The sequence below is a fragment of the Apodemus sylvaticus genome, chromosome 7 (genome assembly GCF_947179515.1).
Source record: "Apodemus sylvaticus chromosome 7, mApoSyl1.1, whole genome shotgun sequence".
NCBI classification, from domain to species: domain Eukaryota; kingdom Metazoa; phylum Chordata; class Mammalia; order Rodentia; family Muridae; genus Apodemus; species Apodemus sylvaticus.
The window spans coordinates 140,708-161,491 of NC_067478.1; the positions used below are offsets into that span (position 1 = coordinate 140,708).

At 38.5% G+C, this 20,784-nt stretch overlaps 1 protein-coding gene across 1 annotated transcript; it reads right to left on the minus strand.

Annotated features, from left to right (window-relative positions):
- Nucleotides 1–1,386: 1,386 nt before the first annotated feature.
- On the minus strand, nt 1,387–7,836 carry LOC127688326 (C-C chemokine receptor type 5). The gene is made up of 2 exons (XM_052186849.1): nt 7,724–7,836; nt 1,387–5,046 (listed from the first exon to the last, which is right to left on the minus strand). Exon 2 carries the CDS (start codon nt 5,033–5,035, stop codon nt 3,971–3,973), a length of 1,065 nt encoding a protein of 354 aa, XP_052042809.1. The 5' UTR covers nt 5,036–5,046; nt 7,724–7,836; the 3' UTR covers nt 1,387–3,970.
- Nucleotides 7,837–20,784: the final 12,948 nt, after the last annotated feature.

Consider the following 20,784-nt stretch of genomic DNA (forward strand, 5'->3'; position numbering starts at 1 on the left):
TTGTAAGAGTTAGAAACACAGGCACATGTGGACTGATTAAACAGAAGTGTTTGTTGTAGAATTGGAGTGGGTCTTAGTGTACAACTCCCCATGTCATTTAAAAGTGAAGCTAAGATTAAGCCAGGACTAGAATATAGCCTTCATTAATTGTATGCCCAACTCCTGAATTTATCTAGGTATGATTGTAAGTGGTATCAGACCCTCTCCCCACTCATTCAATGGCTTATCACTGACTGCACACCAAGATTAGGAAACACTGTCAAAACTTGCTAATTCTTGGGTCCTCTGAAACTTTCTTTGAGGGCATGGAGTAGACTCTGCTTTTCACTTATGGAGAGAGGCACCTGGACTGAGTGAGCCTCAACAGTTTTTCCATTTTAAAGGTATATAGTTTTGTAAAAATGTTTCATTCATGTGAAGTAATAATGGTAACGAAGAAAAGAGAATAAAAAGAATCAAAGAAAACCACCTGCATCTCAACTATATTGGAACACTGCAAACACTTGGAATATGCAAGATTAGAGTGAAATGCAAGGAAAATTTATGACATTTCATGCATGTGAAAATGCCTGCTTATAAATAATTTCTGGAGCTTTTTCAATGTCTGGCCTCCAATATTCTGCAGATCCACCTGAAACAATTATTTCAATCAAAGTGTCAACTTGTCTCCTCAACTGATGTTATTTCTGTTCTTCAGAAGCAGTGAGAAAGAGCTGTGTGTCATCTACCCTGAGCTGCTCTGGATATGCCTCTGTCCACACTGGAATTAAAGACACAAACGGTAAACAATTCAGTGAAACCATACTATTGGTTTCCATGCTGGTTGCCAAACATCCTTGTTATTTGCTAGTTGGCCACTGGGGGGCAATAGACTATGTAGCTTAGGCTATTTGCAGTTTTCATAGCTTTCCCTTTAACTCAAGCAGGAAAAGGGGTCATTTTTCTCTATGTATGCTTTAAAACTCATTTTTTTTTTGAGCCAGGCAGTGGTAGTACACACCTTTAATCCCAGTAATTGGGAAGAAGAGGCGTATTTCTGAGTTTAAGGCCAGCCTGATCTACAGAGGAAGTTCCAGGGTAGCCTGGGCTACACAGAGAAAATCTCAAAACAGACAAACAAACAACCCCTGTATTTTTAAAACAAAAAAGCTCTTGAGGCATAACAGAATTATAATAACACAGAAATTATAATTCATCTAAATAGTAACAATATGGACCCAAATGGGACATTAAAATTTCATTAAAATTATGAAAGAAATATATACATAGTCATATGATACCACAAGCAGTTTTTCTTTGTAAATTCATCTAATATATGGAAAGGTAAGAAGGAGTATGTATATCAGCCATAAAAAGAAAGAAATGGACACTTTTTGTCATGGTTGGTATTGATTGACTTCTTTACTGGATTTAGTACTACTTAGGAAACACATTTCTGTATCTATGAGGATGTTTCCAGACCCATCCTTAATATGGACAACACCATTCCATGGACTGGGGACTTGGGCTGAATAAAAAGGAGAAAGAGCTGACACCAGTATTCAATTCTTTGCTTCCTGGGTGTAGATGTGACATGACCACCAAGCTCACACTTCTCACACATCACAGTAGAGTGCATTCCTTCAAACTATCAGCAATCATAAACCTTCTTTCCTTAAGCTGCCTTTGTCAGATATTTTGTCACAGCAGCAAGATAACTTACTAACACACTTTCCCTCATCCTCACAAAAGCTGGCTCTATCATAGCAGATAAAGGGCTCCCTTCCCCTCACTCCTGTCTTCTAAGCCCATCTGCCTTCCACTCTTCTTTGACACTTTCTACCTTCAGATCTAAGGAATGAAAAGCAACCTTTTGACTCTGTCGAGAAGTTATTGAACCATTCAGAGCCAGTTTTATTTCCTACTTGTTTGTCTCTTCCATTAGGAGCATTAACAGCCAGAATATCTTTGCACGCCTTCTTTGGGAGCTGGGGTTGTAGCAGACTGAAAACCAGCATGTTCCAAACTCTCTTGGAACATCTATCCTCTCTCTGAGCAGGAAAAACCATGCACAGAACTCTCAGTGTTATAGAATTTTCATTACTGAAATTATTAACATATTTTTGAAAGAAAAAAAAAGAAAGAGAAAGAAAAGAAGGAAGAGAAACAAAGGCAATGCTCTCTCTCCTGTGACTCCCACTCAAATACCAGACCACAAAGTTGCATATCTTTATTTTCAACCAGATTCTTGACATCTGAAATAAATTTGTAAATATGTTAAAACTCTTTTAATTGAAAGTAAGTACAATTTAAAAATTACAATATTTCAAGGCAACATTGCACAAATAACATAACATTTTTAATAACAAATTATTATGAAAATTTGTTTCAGGATGTAAGTTAACTGCTAAAAATACTTTAAAGGAAAGGTAATCATCACCACCACCCATTTAATCTAAGAACTCTGTATTTAAATAAGTATTATTTTTGTAAGTAGTGAAACAACTACTTACAAAATACTCTCATAATTTTATGTACTATGCACTAAATATACACTTGATGGAAAGTATAAAAATTTTTACAAAGCACTTTTTATAATACTCATTATCTTCAAAGAATTTATAACTTTCTATATGCTAACGAATATAAAAATACAAGTGGATATGTTCATATATACTTGTAATCTCAGAGTTTGAGATGTAAGCAGGAAGATCATGAACTTGATGCTAGTCTGGGCTACACAGTGGGGAAGAGGATGTGGATTCCAGGAATAAAAAAAAGCAAATGTTCACTTCCTGCTGACAGTCACAGGACTCTGGTTTCACAATTGGAGCTTGAGAAAAACCAGTAGCACCTCTTGTTAGGCAGATACTTTAATCTTCTGAGAGATTCTAATCCCTTTGTTTCTTCCCCTAGCCTTCACTATGAAGATCTTAACTGCTCTAAAATTCAAAACAAAATCAACTACAAAAACAACAAAAAATCCTAAAGCTCTCTGAAATGGCTAAATGTAGCACTGTTTGTGTGGAGAAGCCATCTGGAAAGAGTGACTGAAGCCCTCATACTCAAACTGGAACACGGAGGGCAGTAGTTATATTTGCATGGCTCCTGAAGTGCACAACAACTTGTTTCTAAAATGAACCTCCCAGATATGATGATTGCCAAGTAAATAGAGAAAAATTGATGTTCTTCCCCCATCTCTTGAAGCCTCTGCTCAAGGTTATAAAGGTCTGGGTTCAAACTATGTAAACAGCCCTCATCACAAGAATCACAAAGGGTTCATATTATTCCTAGACCTCAGGCTCATGATTCATAATCCAGGTGTTTCACAGATCTCTGGTTACCCGCTAGGATCAAAGCTGGTATGGTAGAATTTAGGTCTGAAAGCAGCAACAAAATGCCAGCCTGAGATCACTTTGTATTCAAACTATAAAATGAGACTACCTTCCTAAGCCAAACTCTTTACTCTTCCTTTGTATTTGCTGTTTCCTCAATGTTTATTCCAACCTAAGTAGGCCTAGGGGATCTTGTTAACCTCTAACTCCAATTTACCCCAAGTTCTGCTGACTCTACATTTTATATGCAGAAGTGGTTCTTCCTCTTATGGCAATCAGGCACATCAATGGACAGCAAGAAGTGACTTTATGCCAATCAGGCATATTTAAAGCCACCTCTCAGGAACACAGAGATGAGACATATCATCTCTAGACAACAGCATCAGCATCTGCCCCGTGTCCATCCCTTTGCACATGCGCCATGGCCCCTGCCTCAAGTCTCTTTGTGCATGTTTCCTGATCCAGATAAAAGACCTGTTCTCCTTGCCAGCTCCAAAACTCTCATTCAGTTTTAAAAGACCAAATCGATCTTAAATAAATACCAACAAGATGTATGTATCTTGGGCCCTCTATGACAGTAATTTCTTCTTTAAAAGAACCATTCCTACCCCCAAGTTACATAGAAAAACTAAGTGATACATAAAACTCAACCCAGGTCATAAACCAGTAGAAACTTCTTGTTCTCCTGTGGACCGGGTATAGACTGAGCTTACACGATCAGGATTGTCTTGCTGGAAAATTGAACAGCGTTTGCAAAAGCGTTTGACGACGTGTTTTCGGAAGAACACTGAGAGATAATTCCGAAACTTCTCCCCAACAAAGGCATAGATGACAGGGTTTAGGCAGCAGTGTGTCATCCCAAGAGTCTCTGTTGCCTGCATGGCCTGGTCTAGTCTATTAGAACTACTGCAATTATTCAATCCAAAGAATTCCTGGAAGGTGGTCAGGAGGAGGACAATGTTGTAGGGAGTCCAGAAGAGAAAGTAGACAATCATGATGGCAAAGATGAGCCTCACAGCCCTGTGCCTCTTCTTCTCATTCCTACAGCGAAACAGGGTGTGGAGAATTCCTGAGTAGCAGATGACCATGACAAGTAGAGGCAGGATCAGGCTCAAAATGACCATTTTTAATGTTTGGAAACTCTTCCAGAAATGATATTGAGTTTGTGGAAAATGAGGACTGCATGTATAATGAAAACCTTCTTTCTGAGATCTGGTAAAGATTATTTCTGGGAGAGAGGCAAACATAGCCACCACCCAAGTGACAACACTTGTTAACACTCCAAAGTTGACTGTTCTGACTTGTAAAGCAAACACAGCATGGACAATAGCCAAGTATCTATCAATTGTCAGGAGGATAATGAAGAAGATTCCACCAAAATAACCAATGTGATAGAACCCTGTGAATACTTTACACATTATATTTCCAAAGACCCACTCCTTTGCAGCATAGTGAGCCCAGAATGGGAGTGTGAGCAGGAAGAGCAGGTCAGAGATGGCCAGGTTGAGCAGGTAGATATCAGTCATGCTCTTCAGCTTTTTGCAGCTTATCAAGATGAGGAAGACCATCATGTTACCCACAAAACCAAAGATGAACACCAGGGAGTAGAGTGGGGGCAGGAGCTGGGCTGCAATTTGTTTCACATTGATTTTTTGGCAGGGTGCTGACATACCATAATCGATGTCATAAATATAGGTTGGAATTGACCCTTGAAAATCCATCCTGCAAGAGCCTACGAATAAACAAAAGACAATGCTTAATAAACTTCAAAGCAGTTACTGGCCTACCACAACTACTGTTTTATAACTTAGTAGGTCTTTGAGGCATAGATGGCTACATTTAATTTTCCCATCATCAGATGGGTCAAAATTCACCAAAGATGCATTTCATCAAATAAAATTCTGTTTTCCATATCAACAGGGGTGGGGTGGGTGGTGAATTAATCTGTGAAATTGAGTCAGGTCCTGTGTAACTCATGGGCTTAACATCTATATTGAAGATGCTGGTTCTAGGTATTTATCCATAAATACTAGGTTTCACACAAATGCCAGTAAGAATGAGTAGTAGGTACTAATTACTGTTCTAAGCTTCTTACATATGCATTTGCTAAATACTTCATTTTTCTAGACAAAACACTTCCCAAGTACGAGAAAATGAATAAGTTAATACAAAAACCACACCACCAGGGAGTAACTTACTTTGAATTTGGGCAGTATGAAATCTTAACTGACATGTGTTGCTTGTCACTCTTTGGTAACTAATAAATTTTTTCATTCTCTCTCTCTCTCTCTTTCTCTCTCTCTCTCTCTCTCTCTCTCTCTCTCTCTCTCTCTCTCTCTCTCTTATAACATGGTTTGTCCTGAGCTTCCAGAACACAGGCTCTTTCTGGATGGTAGCCAACTGGGAGAGCAGTGGGAGTGGGTGGGGCCAAATTTTGATTTTTCCAAGAAAAAAGGTTGCTTAGTATAAATAATTTATTAATTTATAATAATTTAATAATTCTTCATTGTGCTGGGGCCAGAAGCCAAAGGCTTCAGAGGAATTAAAACCTGTTGCTTAACAGCAGGGGATTAAGTAAAGGACTTATTGCAAGTGTTCCCTTCTCTGGCCAGGCTGGTTAACTCTTTTTTAATCAGAGATAAAAAGGAAAGGAAAGGTCACTCACACAGACACACACTAGGTGAAGCAGAAAATGGCTCCATCACTACATTTGGATAGATGGATAGAAGGATGGATGGATGGATAGATGGATGGATGGATGGACGGATGGGTAGGCGGGTAGGTGGTACAGATTCCCCCTCCCCCTAGCTACCCCCTCATCTTTATTTTTTTCTCTGGCTTTTTAATAGACAAGTTATTAGAAAATTATTTCATAGATAAAATGTTATACAAAATGGGAGTTACAAAAGGATGTTGATATTAAGTTTAAAGCAATTTTTCATTCTATATGCTCATTTTAAGTTCATAGTAACTGTTTCACATGACCTTGTTTTATCCTAGTGTAAACCTGTGGCTTCATTCTTGGACCTGAATACTTTTTCCTTGAACACAAATTTGTCCTAAGTGTATTTCTCTTTTTAGTGTAGTGATGAGAACTCATTGTATTTCTTATTATGCAGTCTTTACTTACTATTATGAGGAGTAGGTAATTCTAATCTTGATTTTAACTTTGTTGCATCTTTCTACCAAACAACTAAAACCATCTCTTAAAACTCTATTCCTAAGATTATTTGAATCAAATCAGGAATTCTATAAATTCATTAATTCATCATAAACAGCATTAGTTGATTCATGAAAGTTCATCTTTATGTTGATCTGCAAGAAATCTGACCAATATGGTGGGCTGATACCCAGGAATTTTTAGGCATGTGGTAGTGATAGGAAAAGGCATATCAGCTTCAAGAAGCAATCCTGATATGAAGTCTATTTGGAAGCTTGCTTCTCAGAGCTTTGTCCATGCAAAAAGGTGGGTCACTTTCACAAAGGCTACCTGCTAGCCTTAGCCTTTCCTAGATAGCTCCTGACAATGGTGTTTCTCTATAGTCAGGATGAAATGAGCTTATGTCCAAATACTCAAACACAGAATATAGCATCAGTAATTAAAGTAGACTATCCTCATTTTTTTCTCTAAAGTTATTTCTGTTTCCTGAGTGTACACCATCAAGAGTTCTCATATAAGTAGAAGAGATGATCAAGTAGAAAACAATTCTTCCATCTCCAGAGGCAATATTCAGTGTCCAGCTTCCACAACCAACTGGCTAGCCCTATCTAAATTACACTGCTTTACTTGAAAATTTTCTCTACTTAATCCTCTAAAGCTCTTCATACTTCCCATTTAGGCTAAGAGAAGCCCTCCCCAACCACCCCAAATCTGACCTTCAAGTTCTATGCCAGAATAAGAATTCTCTACTAAGTGTGCTATAGAAACTTTGATATTTACAATCTGATACAGACTTAGACAATTTTTAGTTTTCTCTATTTTCTTAGAGACAGGCAGGGCAAGGAGAGTAAGAGAGAATAAGAGAGCACAAGAAACTTAGAGCTTCTGGTAAGACATGTTCAAGGATATACACATGACTCATGAAGAGATTTCATCTCTTTTCAGCTGATTATCAAACTAGATTTCACCCAATATCATTGTTCGAGAAGCTTTTTTAAATGGTAAGGACTCTTTTGCTTTAAAAAATTGTCTCTTTTAAATAAGTCATCCACAATCATGTTTTGTATACTTGATGTCATCACATGCTGAAACATATCCTAAATTATTACCTTTCCTGTATCTTAAAGATTTTATTTTCAGATAATTCTGTGAGCACCTGGTGCTGACAGATGTCCTCTCAGGATTTCCTGTTTTTACTCATCACAGAAGCTGAGCTAACTAGTCAACCAAGGGCTGAGAGGTGACTTACCAGACTGTCTTGTAGAGGGAACGGATGTCTCACCTCCTCTGGCTAGGAGAGCTGTACAAATCAAACATAAAGACAGTATAAAGTAAGAAACAGTTTCTTTCAGAGAGGGTGGAGTTTAATGAGAAAAGATATTACGTAGTGTTCAGGGTTTGGGGGTGTCAGAGCAGTTCTTCTTTTTTTCTTTAAAGTTGCACTTAAAGTAGAAAATGGAAGGCAGCTCTGGTTTGTAAGTATTGTGAGGAGTTTCCTTCTTCAAACTCTTTCACTTATGTTCTCTGCCAATCCAGCTACACTCTTTGTTAGAAATTAGAAAAAAATGAAAGGGTATTAATGCTAGAAGAGCACATATCTATTTATTAAAACCCACATTTGAATTGAGAGAGTAACTGTTTAAGAGATAATTAATGTATGCAATATCTCTGCTTCTCACTGGTAACACCAAAATGGCAAGAGAATTTATTCTTCTCATAGTTCTTGAGTAAAGTAAACTCCAGCCAATTTAAAGTGAGGTGGAAGCTTTATTCCAAACATCAACCTTGTTACTTCTTTTACTCATCTTCCCCTCCCTGTTCTACATTTCACAAACATAATTTTTATTGCTCAGTAGGACTCTTCTGTGTAAACTCAAACAACTGGTTATCAAACAGGTTTACCATATATTTTCCTGGAAACTAAACACATTTCTTTTTTTCCTCATATATCTGGTAGCTAGTGAGATACAAAATTATGCACTTTACATGGTCATTTATGAGTGCCTATTCTATACCAGATTTGAAGGGAACAGAATGTTTCACTCCAAGAACATAATTTATCTGGAGCTGTGAAGGATTTTTCATGTAACAATGAAGAGAAGTGCATGATAAAATTCAGGATAATATAATAATGCCAGATGTGACTATGTCAGATCAGCTGGGTGGTTGGTAGAATTTAAAAAACACATCAAGAAATGACAGCGGAGCTAATAACACATTACAGAGCTGCCGATGAGACCCAAAAGACCCTGTAAGACACAAGACTTCTGCAGCCAGTGTGTTAGGCTAAAGAGCAGTAGTGGTTTGTTATAACAGGCTATTTCCTTCAATAACTCCATTTTGTTTTATTCTTACTCCTCATTCCCATTGTACTCCTCATTTTTTTTGTACTCCAGAGCATCTTGTCTGCCAGGTAAGTCTAGACCACCACTAGTAGATTAATAACTCTGGCTAGCATAGAATTGTCTGACTCAAGTTCCTGGGAATGCTAATTCTATACATAGGCCCTAATTCCCATTTTCCCCAAAACCTTGGAAGCAGGGAGTTGAGGCATCAGTTTGCTTTCTTCTGTGTGACTGGCATCTTTAATAAAGTGTTTTCTTTCTACCAATGTGTGTCTCCTGATGATTAATTTTCTATGTGGTAAATTTCCAGACCTAAATTTGGTAACAATAGGAGGCACTCACGGCAAGTTTATAGACAAACCACAAAACAATAAACAGCAATGTCTTAATTACACTCAGTAATATTTTCAAAATAAACACAATTTAAAATCTTCATGTTTTAAAACCATTTTCGGAGGTAGACCTCTTTACTGCTGCTAGACAAATGTTATAATTCTATATGTAAATACTACTTACTCTTATTGTCACCATGTAGATCTAGAGCTTAGCTCTGTGCTGAGATAATTTCATAGGGTATCTGAAGATATGGGAGATCTAGCTCACCCCCAGAGGGCAGTGTGGAGCCCTATACAGGCTCAAAAGTCACTCAAAAGAATGCGAATTGATCCATCTTTATCTCCTTGTACTAAGCTCAACTCCAAGTGGATCAAGAACCTACAAATAAAACCAGACACACTGAAACTAATAGAAATGAAACTGGGAAAGACCCTTGAGAACATGGGCACAGAGGAAAAGTTCCTGAACAGAACACCAATAGCTTATGCTCTAAGAACAAGAATTGACAAATAGGACCTCATAAAATTACAAAGTTTCTGTAAGGCAAAGGACACCATCAGAAGGACAAATCGGCAACCAACAAATTGGGAAAGGATCTTCACTATCCCTACATCTGACAGAAGGTTGATATCCAATATATACAAAGGACTCAAGAAATTAGACCCCCGGAAAACCAAATAACCCTATTAAAAATGGGTTACAGAGCTAAACAAAGAATTTTCACCTGAAGAACTTCGGATGGCTGAGAAGCATCTTAAAAAATATTCAACATCATTAGTCATTAGGGAAATGCAAATCAAAACAACCCTGAGATTTCACCTCACACCAGTCAGAATCACCAAGATCAAAAACTCAGGAGAAAACAGGTACTGGCAAGGATGTGGAGAAAGAGGAACACTCCTCCACTGCTGGTGGGGTTGCAAATTGGTACAACCACTCTGGAAATCAGTCTGGCAGTTCCTCAGAAAACTAGACTTGTTACTTCCGGAGGACCCTGCTATACCACTCCTGGGCATATACCCAGAGGATCCTCCAGCATGTAATAAGGATACGTGCTCCACTATGTTCATAGCAGCCCTATTTATAATAGCCAGAACCTGGAAAGAACCCAGGTATCCCTCAACTGAAGAATGGATGCAAAAAATGTGGTGTATATACACAATGGAGTACTATTCAGCCATTAGAAACAATGAATTCATGAAATTCTTAGACAAATGGATGGAGCTGGAGAACATCATACTAAGTGAGGTAACCTAGTCTCAAAAGATCAATCATGGTATGCACTCACTGATAAGCAGATATTGGCCTAGAAACTTGGATTAACTAAGTCATAATCCACATATCAAATGATGTCCAAGAAGAACGGAGGAGAGGCCCCTGGTTCTGGAAAGGTTCAGTGCAGCAGTATAGGGCAATACCAGAACAGGGAAGTCAGAAGGGGTGGATGGAGAAACAGGGGGAGGGAAGAGGGCTTATGGGACTTTTGGGGAATGGGGACCCAGGAAAGGGGAAATCATTTGAAATGTAAGTAAAAAATATATCGAATAAAAAAAAAGTCACTCAAACAGAACTTCCAGTGGCCTTGGCAAGATACTTCACTTCTGAAATTCCATTGCCAATCCTGTTGAGATGTGCTAGCTGATATACGAAGGAATAAATGCTACCAGAGACCATGCAGTTTGGAAAGTATACCTTGGAACAGAGTCAGGGACAAGTTTGCAGTTTGCAGAAGGAAGGCCAGCTAAGCAAGACATTACCCCCTGTTAAACACCTGGTTCAGAGGTGTGTTCCAGTCACCTCCTGGATAAGTTTGTGTCAAGTATGCACTAAGAAGTGAGGGACTATGGACCTATGGAGAAATCTTTACTAGCAAATAAATTTACATTTTATGTTTATCACAACCATAAACATTCACTGCTTTGTCCATCCCAGTTTGCATGATTTTGTTCTCACATATGTTGTACTTAGACTTTGACAAAGTAATGCTTATGGTTAGTTTGTCCCTCTAGAATCAATGCCCATAGGGAGTAAGTATCTCAATCCATCTCTCCTTCTGGGACACCAGTAAGTCTTTGAGCAAGTTCTCTATCTCTAGTCATTGTATTATTGTCCCTCTCCTTGTTTTGCTCTCATTGCCAACAGTATCACTGAACCAATCAATATTCAGAGCATTCTTGACAAATAGGGAGATGCTAATCTTTCCCTTTGAGTTCAAGGGAACTCAACATGAATTATGAGGAAGCAGCAACTTCATTCTAAGTTCTTACCAGTAGTAAAATGAGCTGTGAAATTAGCAAATGAATCTTAAAAGATTCTAGGGCTTGGGAAACAGCTCAGTGGGTAAACTGCTTACGTTGAAAGTATGAGGACCTGAGTTTGCATTCCCCAGCATTCAGGTTTTTTTTAAGAAAAAATTTAAATATGGTAGTGCGTGCTTGTCATTCCAGTCCTGAGGGACAGAGACAGGAGGATCCTAGGGGACCACTAGCCTGTCTAACCAATTAGTGAGCCTCTGGTTCAGTGAAAGATGCTGTCTCAAAAACTAAGGTGAAAAATGACAGAGGAAGACAACTGATTTGAGCTCTGTCCACCACATGTGTACATACAGGTGCACGAACCCACATACACATGTGTAGACCACATACAGACAAATGTCTGATTATAACATCAACTATGCTTATTATATGAACTGGAGGAAAAGAAAAATATGAAAAAATAGCCATGTTCTCATAATTAAAAAACTAGCCCTTTTTAATACCTGTCAATACTTGCCCTTTCCCATGAACCCTTTTAAACTATTCTTACACACATCACTTTATCATCTGGTGGCTTTCTTTTAATGTTTCGTCAATATTGTAGCACAACAATTTACTTGTCCTCTTACATTTTTTTATGGGATAGGCATAATGGGACACCTTTACTCTTTGACCATGAGGCCAGTCCACTATACATAGTGAGTTCCAGGCCAATTAGGGCTAAATAGTGAGACCATGTATCAAAAAAACATTTTTTGATATATGTATATATATCATTTTGTGCTTATGTACATACATATCAATATGTATTTTGACTGTGAGTATATTTCTTTACTTGTAGTTTTAATTAAAGGCTTATATCTTATTTGTATAACTTTTTCAGTTCTGATTTGCATAGACTTATAAAACCATCATCAAGATCTAGTGATAAGGAATATACCCTTTATATGGCCCAGGAAGGTTCCCTCTATCTTCCTTAGCAGGTAAGGGTCATTCTGACATTAGATAGATCAGGTGGTTTTTAATTTCATGAAAAGGGAATTCCAGATTCTTCCTTCCTCCTGCCTGGTGTCTTTTGCTCCACAGCACAACATTAGCTGTGTTACAAAGCAGATAAGATCTTTTCTGTAGTTTACTAATAAGAACAATGGCATACTAACTGTCATTGTCAATGCTCTTTTGTCGCATCAAGGAGGGAGTCCTTAGTGCCCACAAGGTTACCTTTAGGATAGCCAGAAACTCTTCACAGTCCTTACAGAAATAAGAATATTCTACTCACCATTTTTCAGTGTCACACATTGTCATCTAGGTGCCTGAACAATGATGCTTGGGTTTAATGACTCCAAGTCTTTTTACTTTCTGTCTCACACTCCTGTCATAGAAACTGGAGTTGGGAGGTATTATACTATTTTCTCATTTCTGTCTTTGTCTTCTAGATATTTGTAATGGAAAATATAACTCTCCTCCCAACTTATATACTGCTTGTATGCACCATGGAAATACTCAGAGGGTGTCTGCTGTATACATTCATTAGATTATGTCTGGATATGTTGTAAACTACTTAGCTGAGCTTAGAATTCGTCCCAATGTATTTGGAATCTTTATTTTAATGCTGTGCCAAGACATGGATCTAAGGCAATCTTGGAGATGGTAACAGGTTCTAACTACCAACTAAGGCTTGCAACATGCCACTGTCATATTGAGTGGTCAGATCACACCTGCAGCTCTATGCACAACAGGATATTATGTAAGAATCTTCTGATGACTCTGGAGCTGGCAACCTTTGGCTCAGGGCAAGAGTGTTAAGTGCTTCACAATTACAGAGGAAACCACTGACACTTGGGGTTAGACACCTCTCCTAGGCTTACTAAGAAGTGACAGAACCATTCCCGGGCTATCTCATCAACCCTTCCTAATGCTGTATAAGCAGCCAATTAGGGGAGAACAAGTTTGATGAGGGCTCTTGTTGGAGGCCAGCTCCAGTATTCTCATTCACTCTTGAAGGCAGCTGCTGGAAAAGAGTGTCAGCAGAGCAAGACTTGGTCTCAAGAGACATTAGGGTTGCTTTTTAATATTAAAATGTTGACCTGTCTTAAGACTAAGACAGAGGTAGCTGGACTGTCTGTCTTTCCTCTGAGGCCAGAAACTGCAGAGTCTCTGGTGTTTAGCACTTAATTGTAAAATGGGGGTCAGGGGGATTAAGTAAAGTAGCCTTTGTTTTTATCTCCTCAGAACTTTGGGAGTTCAGACTGAGAATGAAAGTCACAGGAAGAAAAGGAGACTCTTCGAAAAGTGATTTTAATCTTTATTTCTAGGTTTTTCTCCAAAAATTTTCTCTTCTTCAAAAATTCTCTCTAAACATTCTCCAAAAACTCTCTCTTAATTTCTAAATTCCCTTTTAATTCCTAAATTATTCTACTCTGCTGTTCTGATGTAATAAAGCTATGCAAGGTGATAGTTCCTTGTTTTTTTTTTTTATACGTTTTCTAATTGAATAGATTACATAGTTTTTCCAAGCGTCTCCCCTTTTTTTTAAAAAGTTCACTAAAAGTTCAAACATAAATTCAAATTATAAATTGTGCCCTTCCTCCCTCAGGCTTCTGAGCAGGATTTTCCAGACCTCAGTGCTAGCCACAAGTCTCCCACATAGGGTGGAGCGCGCTGACCAAGACAAAGTCCATTGTTCTTCCAGACCTGCGTTTTCCTGAGAGGCATCAGCCACCTGCTGAGCAAGTACCAGTTCTGCAGACCTGTTTCCAGCCTTTGGGGGAAGAGTTTCCCCCCTGGCTCTTCCCCCCACCTATATATTTGGAGACTCCCCATTAAACTTTGAGCCTTGAGAATAAAATTTGTCTTGGCTTCATGGCATTCCCTCCCTTGAGATCTAGGTGAAAAATTAGAAATAGGAGCTTACAATAGGGAAGTGTTGTACTTCTTGTATCACAGTTCTTTATAGGGAAGTCATATACCTGAGCAGAGAACTAAAGGATGTAATTGGAGGTGGGAGATAGATGCTGGGAATATAAATGAAGAAGCAAAGGTATCTCAATACTGTATGTTCACTAAGTTGCACAGCTATCAAAGGAGGTAGCAAGTCTACAGTTGTATCGAGGAAGCCACTAACAGAGATAGGTAATATCACCCAAGAAATGGGGGTTGGAAGAAAATCTTGCATATGTAACAGGTAGTCATGGTGATCATCCCTAGCTCTGGGTCCTCTGAAGGAAGAACAAATTAGTGTTTATCTGTCTGGGCATCTTTGTCAACACAAAAGGGCCTATGGCAGGGACCAGCTATGTAAACACATGGCCATATCCTTTCTTCATGGCTAGCATATACCTGGAAAGGAGAAGCACAAGAGGTTATCTCGAGGCAGACCACAAACCAAGGCTGAGGATACGGGTGGAGTTGACACCGAAAAGGCAGAAACCATACTTGCTTTAGGCACAGTCTTTCAGAATCCAATTGACTCTAAGGACCAATTGAACTTTATTCAAGAGAAAGAAAACGATTTCATATAGCAAATACATACATTAAAAGGTTTAATAGTCACTGTCAATGAACCAAAAATTACTCAGTTGATATGGACCAAACTTTATGCTGGGGCCATCAGGATACAGGTCTTTATTTACACACACACACACACACACACACACACACACACACAGTCACAAATACACTATATACCTCACCATACCAGAACCTTCTCAATGTTACATATAATATGTGTGGTGGTTTGAATAAGAATGGCTCCTCATAAGCTCATAGATTTGAATCCTTGGTCACCAGGGAGTGGCACTATTTTGAAAGGATTATGAGATGTGGCCTTGTTGGAGCAGGTGTGGCCTTTTTAAAGAAAATGTGTCATTATGGGGTAGGCTTTGAGGTTTCAAGGGAACAAGCAAGGTCCAGTGTCTTGCTCTTCCTGCTGCCTGTGGATCTAGATATAGAACTCTCAGCTACTTCTTCAGCACTATGTCTGCATGCTCTTAATGGCCCACCATGATTTTAATGGACTAAACCTCTGTAACTCTAAGCAAATCACAATTAAGTGGTTTAAAAGTATTGTCATTGTTATGGTGTCTCTTCACAGTAATAGGACAGTGACTAAGACAAAAGTTGGTGCCAAGGAGCAAACTATTCTATGAAAAGCCTAACCATGCTGCTTGTTGGCAGAATGTGGACTTTGGGACTTTGGGAAAGCAGTTGAGTGCTTTAAGTGGAGTTTAATAGGCCATACTACTAGGAGGGTGGAAGACGGAGATGGTAAGAGCAATAGAGATTATGACAGACAGACTCAAAAGGATTCGGAGAATATTAATGTGTCCTAGAGATTATTCTTGTGATATTTCGGCAAATAATGTGGCTGCTTTATGTCCTTTTCCCAGTTAATAGTGTTGACAGAGATGTCAAGACAGTCTCCTAATGTTGATTCTGTAGGGTGGTTATTAGTCATTACTCTTAAGCAGCCCTATAATGGAAAGGAGCAAGCCAAACAAGGAAAAATAAAAAAACATGTAGCTGGGAGGTGGTGGCACACGCCTGTAATCCCAGCACTTGGGAGGCAGAGGCAGGCAGATTTCTGAGTTCGAGACCAGCCTGGTCTACGGAGTGAGTTCCAGGACACCCAGGGCTACACAGAGAAACCCTGTCTCAAAACAAACAAACAAACAAAATAACCAAAAACAAAAACAAAAAACATGTAAACTTTGAGGAGAAAAAGAGCATCAGAAAGTGTAATGGAGTGAAGCCCAGTACTCAAAGGGATAAAAAACTTAAATAAATACATGATGTTATATGGAATAAAGGAATTGGTAACTTCAGGACATGACCCCCACCCACCTAAGTTTCCAGCTTGTGAACAGAATGAAAGAAAAGCTTAAGCAGTAAAAGAATCAATGACAGAAAGCTGGTTAAAAAAATGTTTTTGAACAAGAGGGATATGGTTTCCAGCCCTAGTAAGCAGAATTTAGCAGCTTTAGCCACGTGGTTCTGGTTTTAGAGGCAAGGATACAAGAAAGGAGTTATGAAATCTCCCTCCATGACTAAGAAAAGCCACTAATGTCAGGTATATGTTAGGGAGTATCCCCACATGGTAGCCCAGAGAGGTCAATACATGAAGCTGTGAAAGTGAAGCGTGGATTCTGTTGAAGACCCCAAGATGTTGGAAATGACAGAGTCATGGGATTTCTGCCAAGGGGAGCTGATAACAGGTTGTGGAAACAAGACCAAGAGAAAGAAGTATGTTGAAGTGAACAAAGCTGAAAGAAGTTGGAGATCTGAAGAGCTTGTTGATATCAGACATGAAAATGAAGAGTTTGGGGTTTGCCCTGCTGATTTGTGGTCTTGCTTTTGTCCAGCATTTCCTCGCTATGCTCTCTTTTCTCCCTTTTGGAATGGTAATTTATATTCTGTACCATTGTATGTTGGCCATATGTGGTCTGCTTTTTTATTTCAAAAAAAAATTTTTTTTAACAGGAGTTACAGTTAAGAGATTTCCTTGAGTCTCAGAAGACTGAGCTTTGGACTTTTAAACAATGTTAAGACTGTAATAAACTATGGAGACTTTTGAAGTTGAACTGAATGCACTTTTGCATTATGGTTTGGTGACAAGCTTATGGGAACCAGGGAACAGATTGTGGTAATTTGAATGAAAATGGCTCCCCATAGATTCATGGATTTGAATGTGTACTTCAGGGAGTATCATTATTTGAAAGTATTAAGAGATGTGGCTTTGTTGGGGGAAATGTGTCACTAGAGATTGTCTTTGAGGTTTCAAGGACCCAAGCCAGGCCCAGAGTCTTGCTCTTCCTGCTGCCTATGGATTTGGATATAGATCTTTAGCTACTTCTTCAGCATTATTTATGCATACTTCCATGCTCCCTGCCACTATGACAATAAGTGCTTTCCTTTATAAGAGTTGGCCTGGTCATAGTATCTCTTCATAGCAATAGAACAAAGGACAAAGACAGTATACCAAAGTATCCATATCATCTAACAAATTATAACGTCTTTTGGTCAGTCCCTACACCTATGCTCATTCCTTTCCCATTAAATTCTTGAGCTACCTTGCAGAATCACTCATAGCCCAGACTTCTTATCTCCCATGATGTATTTCCCTAGAGATACCTGGGTAATCATCCTTGCTGCACAATCTCATTTGAAACAATTTAATTTGTTAGAGAAGTCTAATGAGTAAAAGCAGGAAAAGGAAATGTGTCAACAGAGTCCTTGCAGGCAGTTGCAGGGCCCCCTGCACATGCTCAGCCTCTCCTTTGATAGCACAGAGAAAAAGCCATTTTTTCCATTCATTTCCACTTTCTTCCAACTGTCCACTCAAAGCTTCTCTCCAGATGATTTTAGAACTCGCCTCTGGAAATACACAGTGGGCAACTCCTATAAAACTGTTTATTCTGTAGCAAGAAAATCCTACTACAGATGTTCATATTGTGATACACGGTCATCATTGAGTCAGTTCCCAACCTCTGTGTTCTCAAAAAAGTTCTAGATACTCTTCTTTCCATATGTTTATGTGATTATATCTGAACCTATGTAGCCACTGTCTGTCTACAGGGACCAGGGCTGTAAGGTCTAAACAACATAACATCACGGCAGTGACACCCATTTTTATATTACTCACCTAATCTGTAGACCAATAGTCTGTTTGTCATACTCCATGCCACAGTAGAAAAAACATTATTTTAATAAGCATCCTGTCCCATGTGTATTGGTCACATTTGTATTTAACAAATAACCCCCTGACCCAGTGGCTTATCATAGTGGACATGGATTTCTTGCTCCTCTTCTCCTTGGTTGTGGTCCTAGTTTCAGTCCTCATATCTGCTTACTCACCAAGATGTAGGGCTACATTTTGCTGAAAAGAGTCTCAGCTTAGCCTTGCTGGGGCTATAATTGGAAGAAAGCAATTTCACTTGTGTTTGTCTTCTATCAGCCTAGCTATAGAAGGGTGTACAGCCTGGAAGGCAAGCTATAAGTCATACCTCTCCACCAAGTATCAGGTATATACAATTGTAAAGTAGTACATGGAAAGAGTTGTATAGTTATGAACAAAATAGTCAACCACACTGGTATAGCAAAACATATGCTTGTTTCTTTTTAATATTTCTAGCCATATAGATAGAGCATTGGTTTATTTTCTAAATCATAGGTTTACAGGTATTTGCATCCCATTATCATTAAAATAAAACTGTTAGGCTATCTGAAGATGATACTTTCATCCCCTACTTCTTTCAGAAATTTCTTCTCATCATGTGGTAGCAAAGCTAGACCACAATGACTTTCAGCTCTCAGGTTGTCTGTTCTTTTGTTTCTTGCTTCTATTAGATAAGAAACACATTAGTGGACAGGGAAGAACATTTTTGGCTCAATTCAAGGGAGACAGTTTTCTTATGAGAAGGAGTTTCTAATAACTTCTCTCCTTTGTATATTTACTTTTAAATCTTTGATAAGAAGTTGATTTAACTTAGGAGTTCTCACTCACTCAAAGGACAATCTGTCACCAAGATCACTTTTAGGACAAAAGATTCCAAGTAGTTTGGGGAAACCAAGCTTGAAGGAACAAGTACACTCCTTTATGTACATATGCCATCTATATTGTTTATGCTGGGATCTAGATGGCTTAGAGTCTAAATCACCATGGTGGGTAAGCCCACAGACCACAAACCCCAAGCTCCTGTCAATTCTGAGCTGTCTATGTCAGTTCATATGCTCAAAGCCAGTATTTCCTCCATAAGTAATGAACTATTTTCAAGCTTGGCAAGATAGGAACTCTTACAGAGGTATTTCATCACATTTAGAAGTTAAAGTTTCCAGTCTTGATTTGATTTTTTCTATTTTCAGTTTTTAAACATTTGAATTATGTTTATATCCAAAAAATAAGGCTTTGCAAGATAGGCTGTGACACACTTCTTCCCACTACATCTATAATTGTTTTTATCCAGGTTTATTTTGCCATGTAATTAAGATATGTTCCCAAGTATTATTTTCAAAGCAAGGGCTTCTATCCCTGTTTTATCCAGTCTTGTTTTACCCACAAAAACATTTCATAACAGTACTTTTTTTTCTCTCATAGAACTATCCAGGCTTTCATCTTTGGCTATTCTATATACACCTTTACCAGGTGGAGGCTGAGAGACAAAGGCTATGAGGAAAGAGGCAGATGCAAAGGTACTGGGGAGGCAGAAAATAATAGCAATAATATAGAACCAGTTTAAATCCTGACAGAAATCTTTCCTCAGTGCTGAGGCATCCATTTTGCTTCTGATTCTATGTAGTTCTAAACACACCACTTCTATTGCCCCACATATCCCTGCCTTTTTGCTCTAGCCCTCTATGCCTGAAGAATAGGTTTTTCTCTTCATTCTTGTTCATTCACTACCTCCAGCTTTCTGCTCTCTCTGGAAAGATCAAACAATAGCCCTTATTATTTTTAGGCTAATCACTAATAATGAATATTTTATAATCATTGATTTTATAAATATCATGTAAGGAGCTGTGGCTTGAGAAGCATGTAAACAGTGGAGTGTGATACTGAAATGATTTTCCATGTTGTCAAAGATTAAAAACTAACAAAGGAAAATTGTGTTGTGCAATTATGTATAAAAGGACTATGGGACTCAAATGAGGTTCCCAACAAGCTATTACAGTTTCTAGATTTTCCACAGCTTGATAAAGCCTTCAAAATTAAACACAGGTGGAAGAAGGAACCAAAGGTCAGGACATTTCTTCCCAAATGAGAAAGAAATGAGAGGCCCATGCTCACTTTCATTTCCATCTTCACCCAGGATCAAAAGTGAATATCTCCTCCTTCTTCTTACTCAGTCCTGACAGCCTCACACTCTCCTTTCTGTAAATTCCATGGGTTTCTTGTTAGAAATAAGAACAAACATGGTGAAGATTGGTAAAATAATATTTTCACAAGGCAATGAGGCTCTTCATAGGGACAGAGTTCACTGGAAAGCTGAGGAATCTACCAATTATTATTCAAAAATATTTCCCAAACATGTATTATATATAAAAGAAAAGATATGGTTCAGTCATGGCATAATCCTAAGGTTCTAGGCACCTAATTTAAAGGTCTCTATTGTTCAATATATCTATGAGCCGTGGTTCATAACCTTCCTAATCCTGTGATCCTTTAATACTGTAGTGATCCACAACAATAAAATTATTTTTGCTGCTACTTCATCTGTAATTTTGCTACTGTTATGAATTATAATGTAAATATCTATGTTATCTCATGGTTTTAAGTTACCTCTGTGAAAGGGTCATTTGACCCTCACATAGGGATCATGATCCAAAAGTAAGAAGGCTTTGAGGCTTGTTGCTATATACAAACTTCTCTCCTTCCCTGC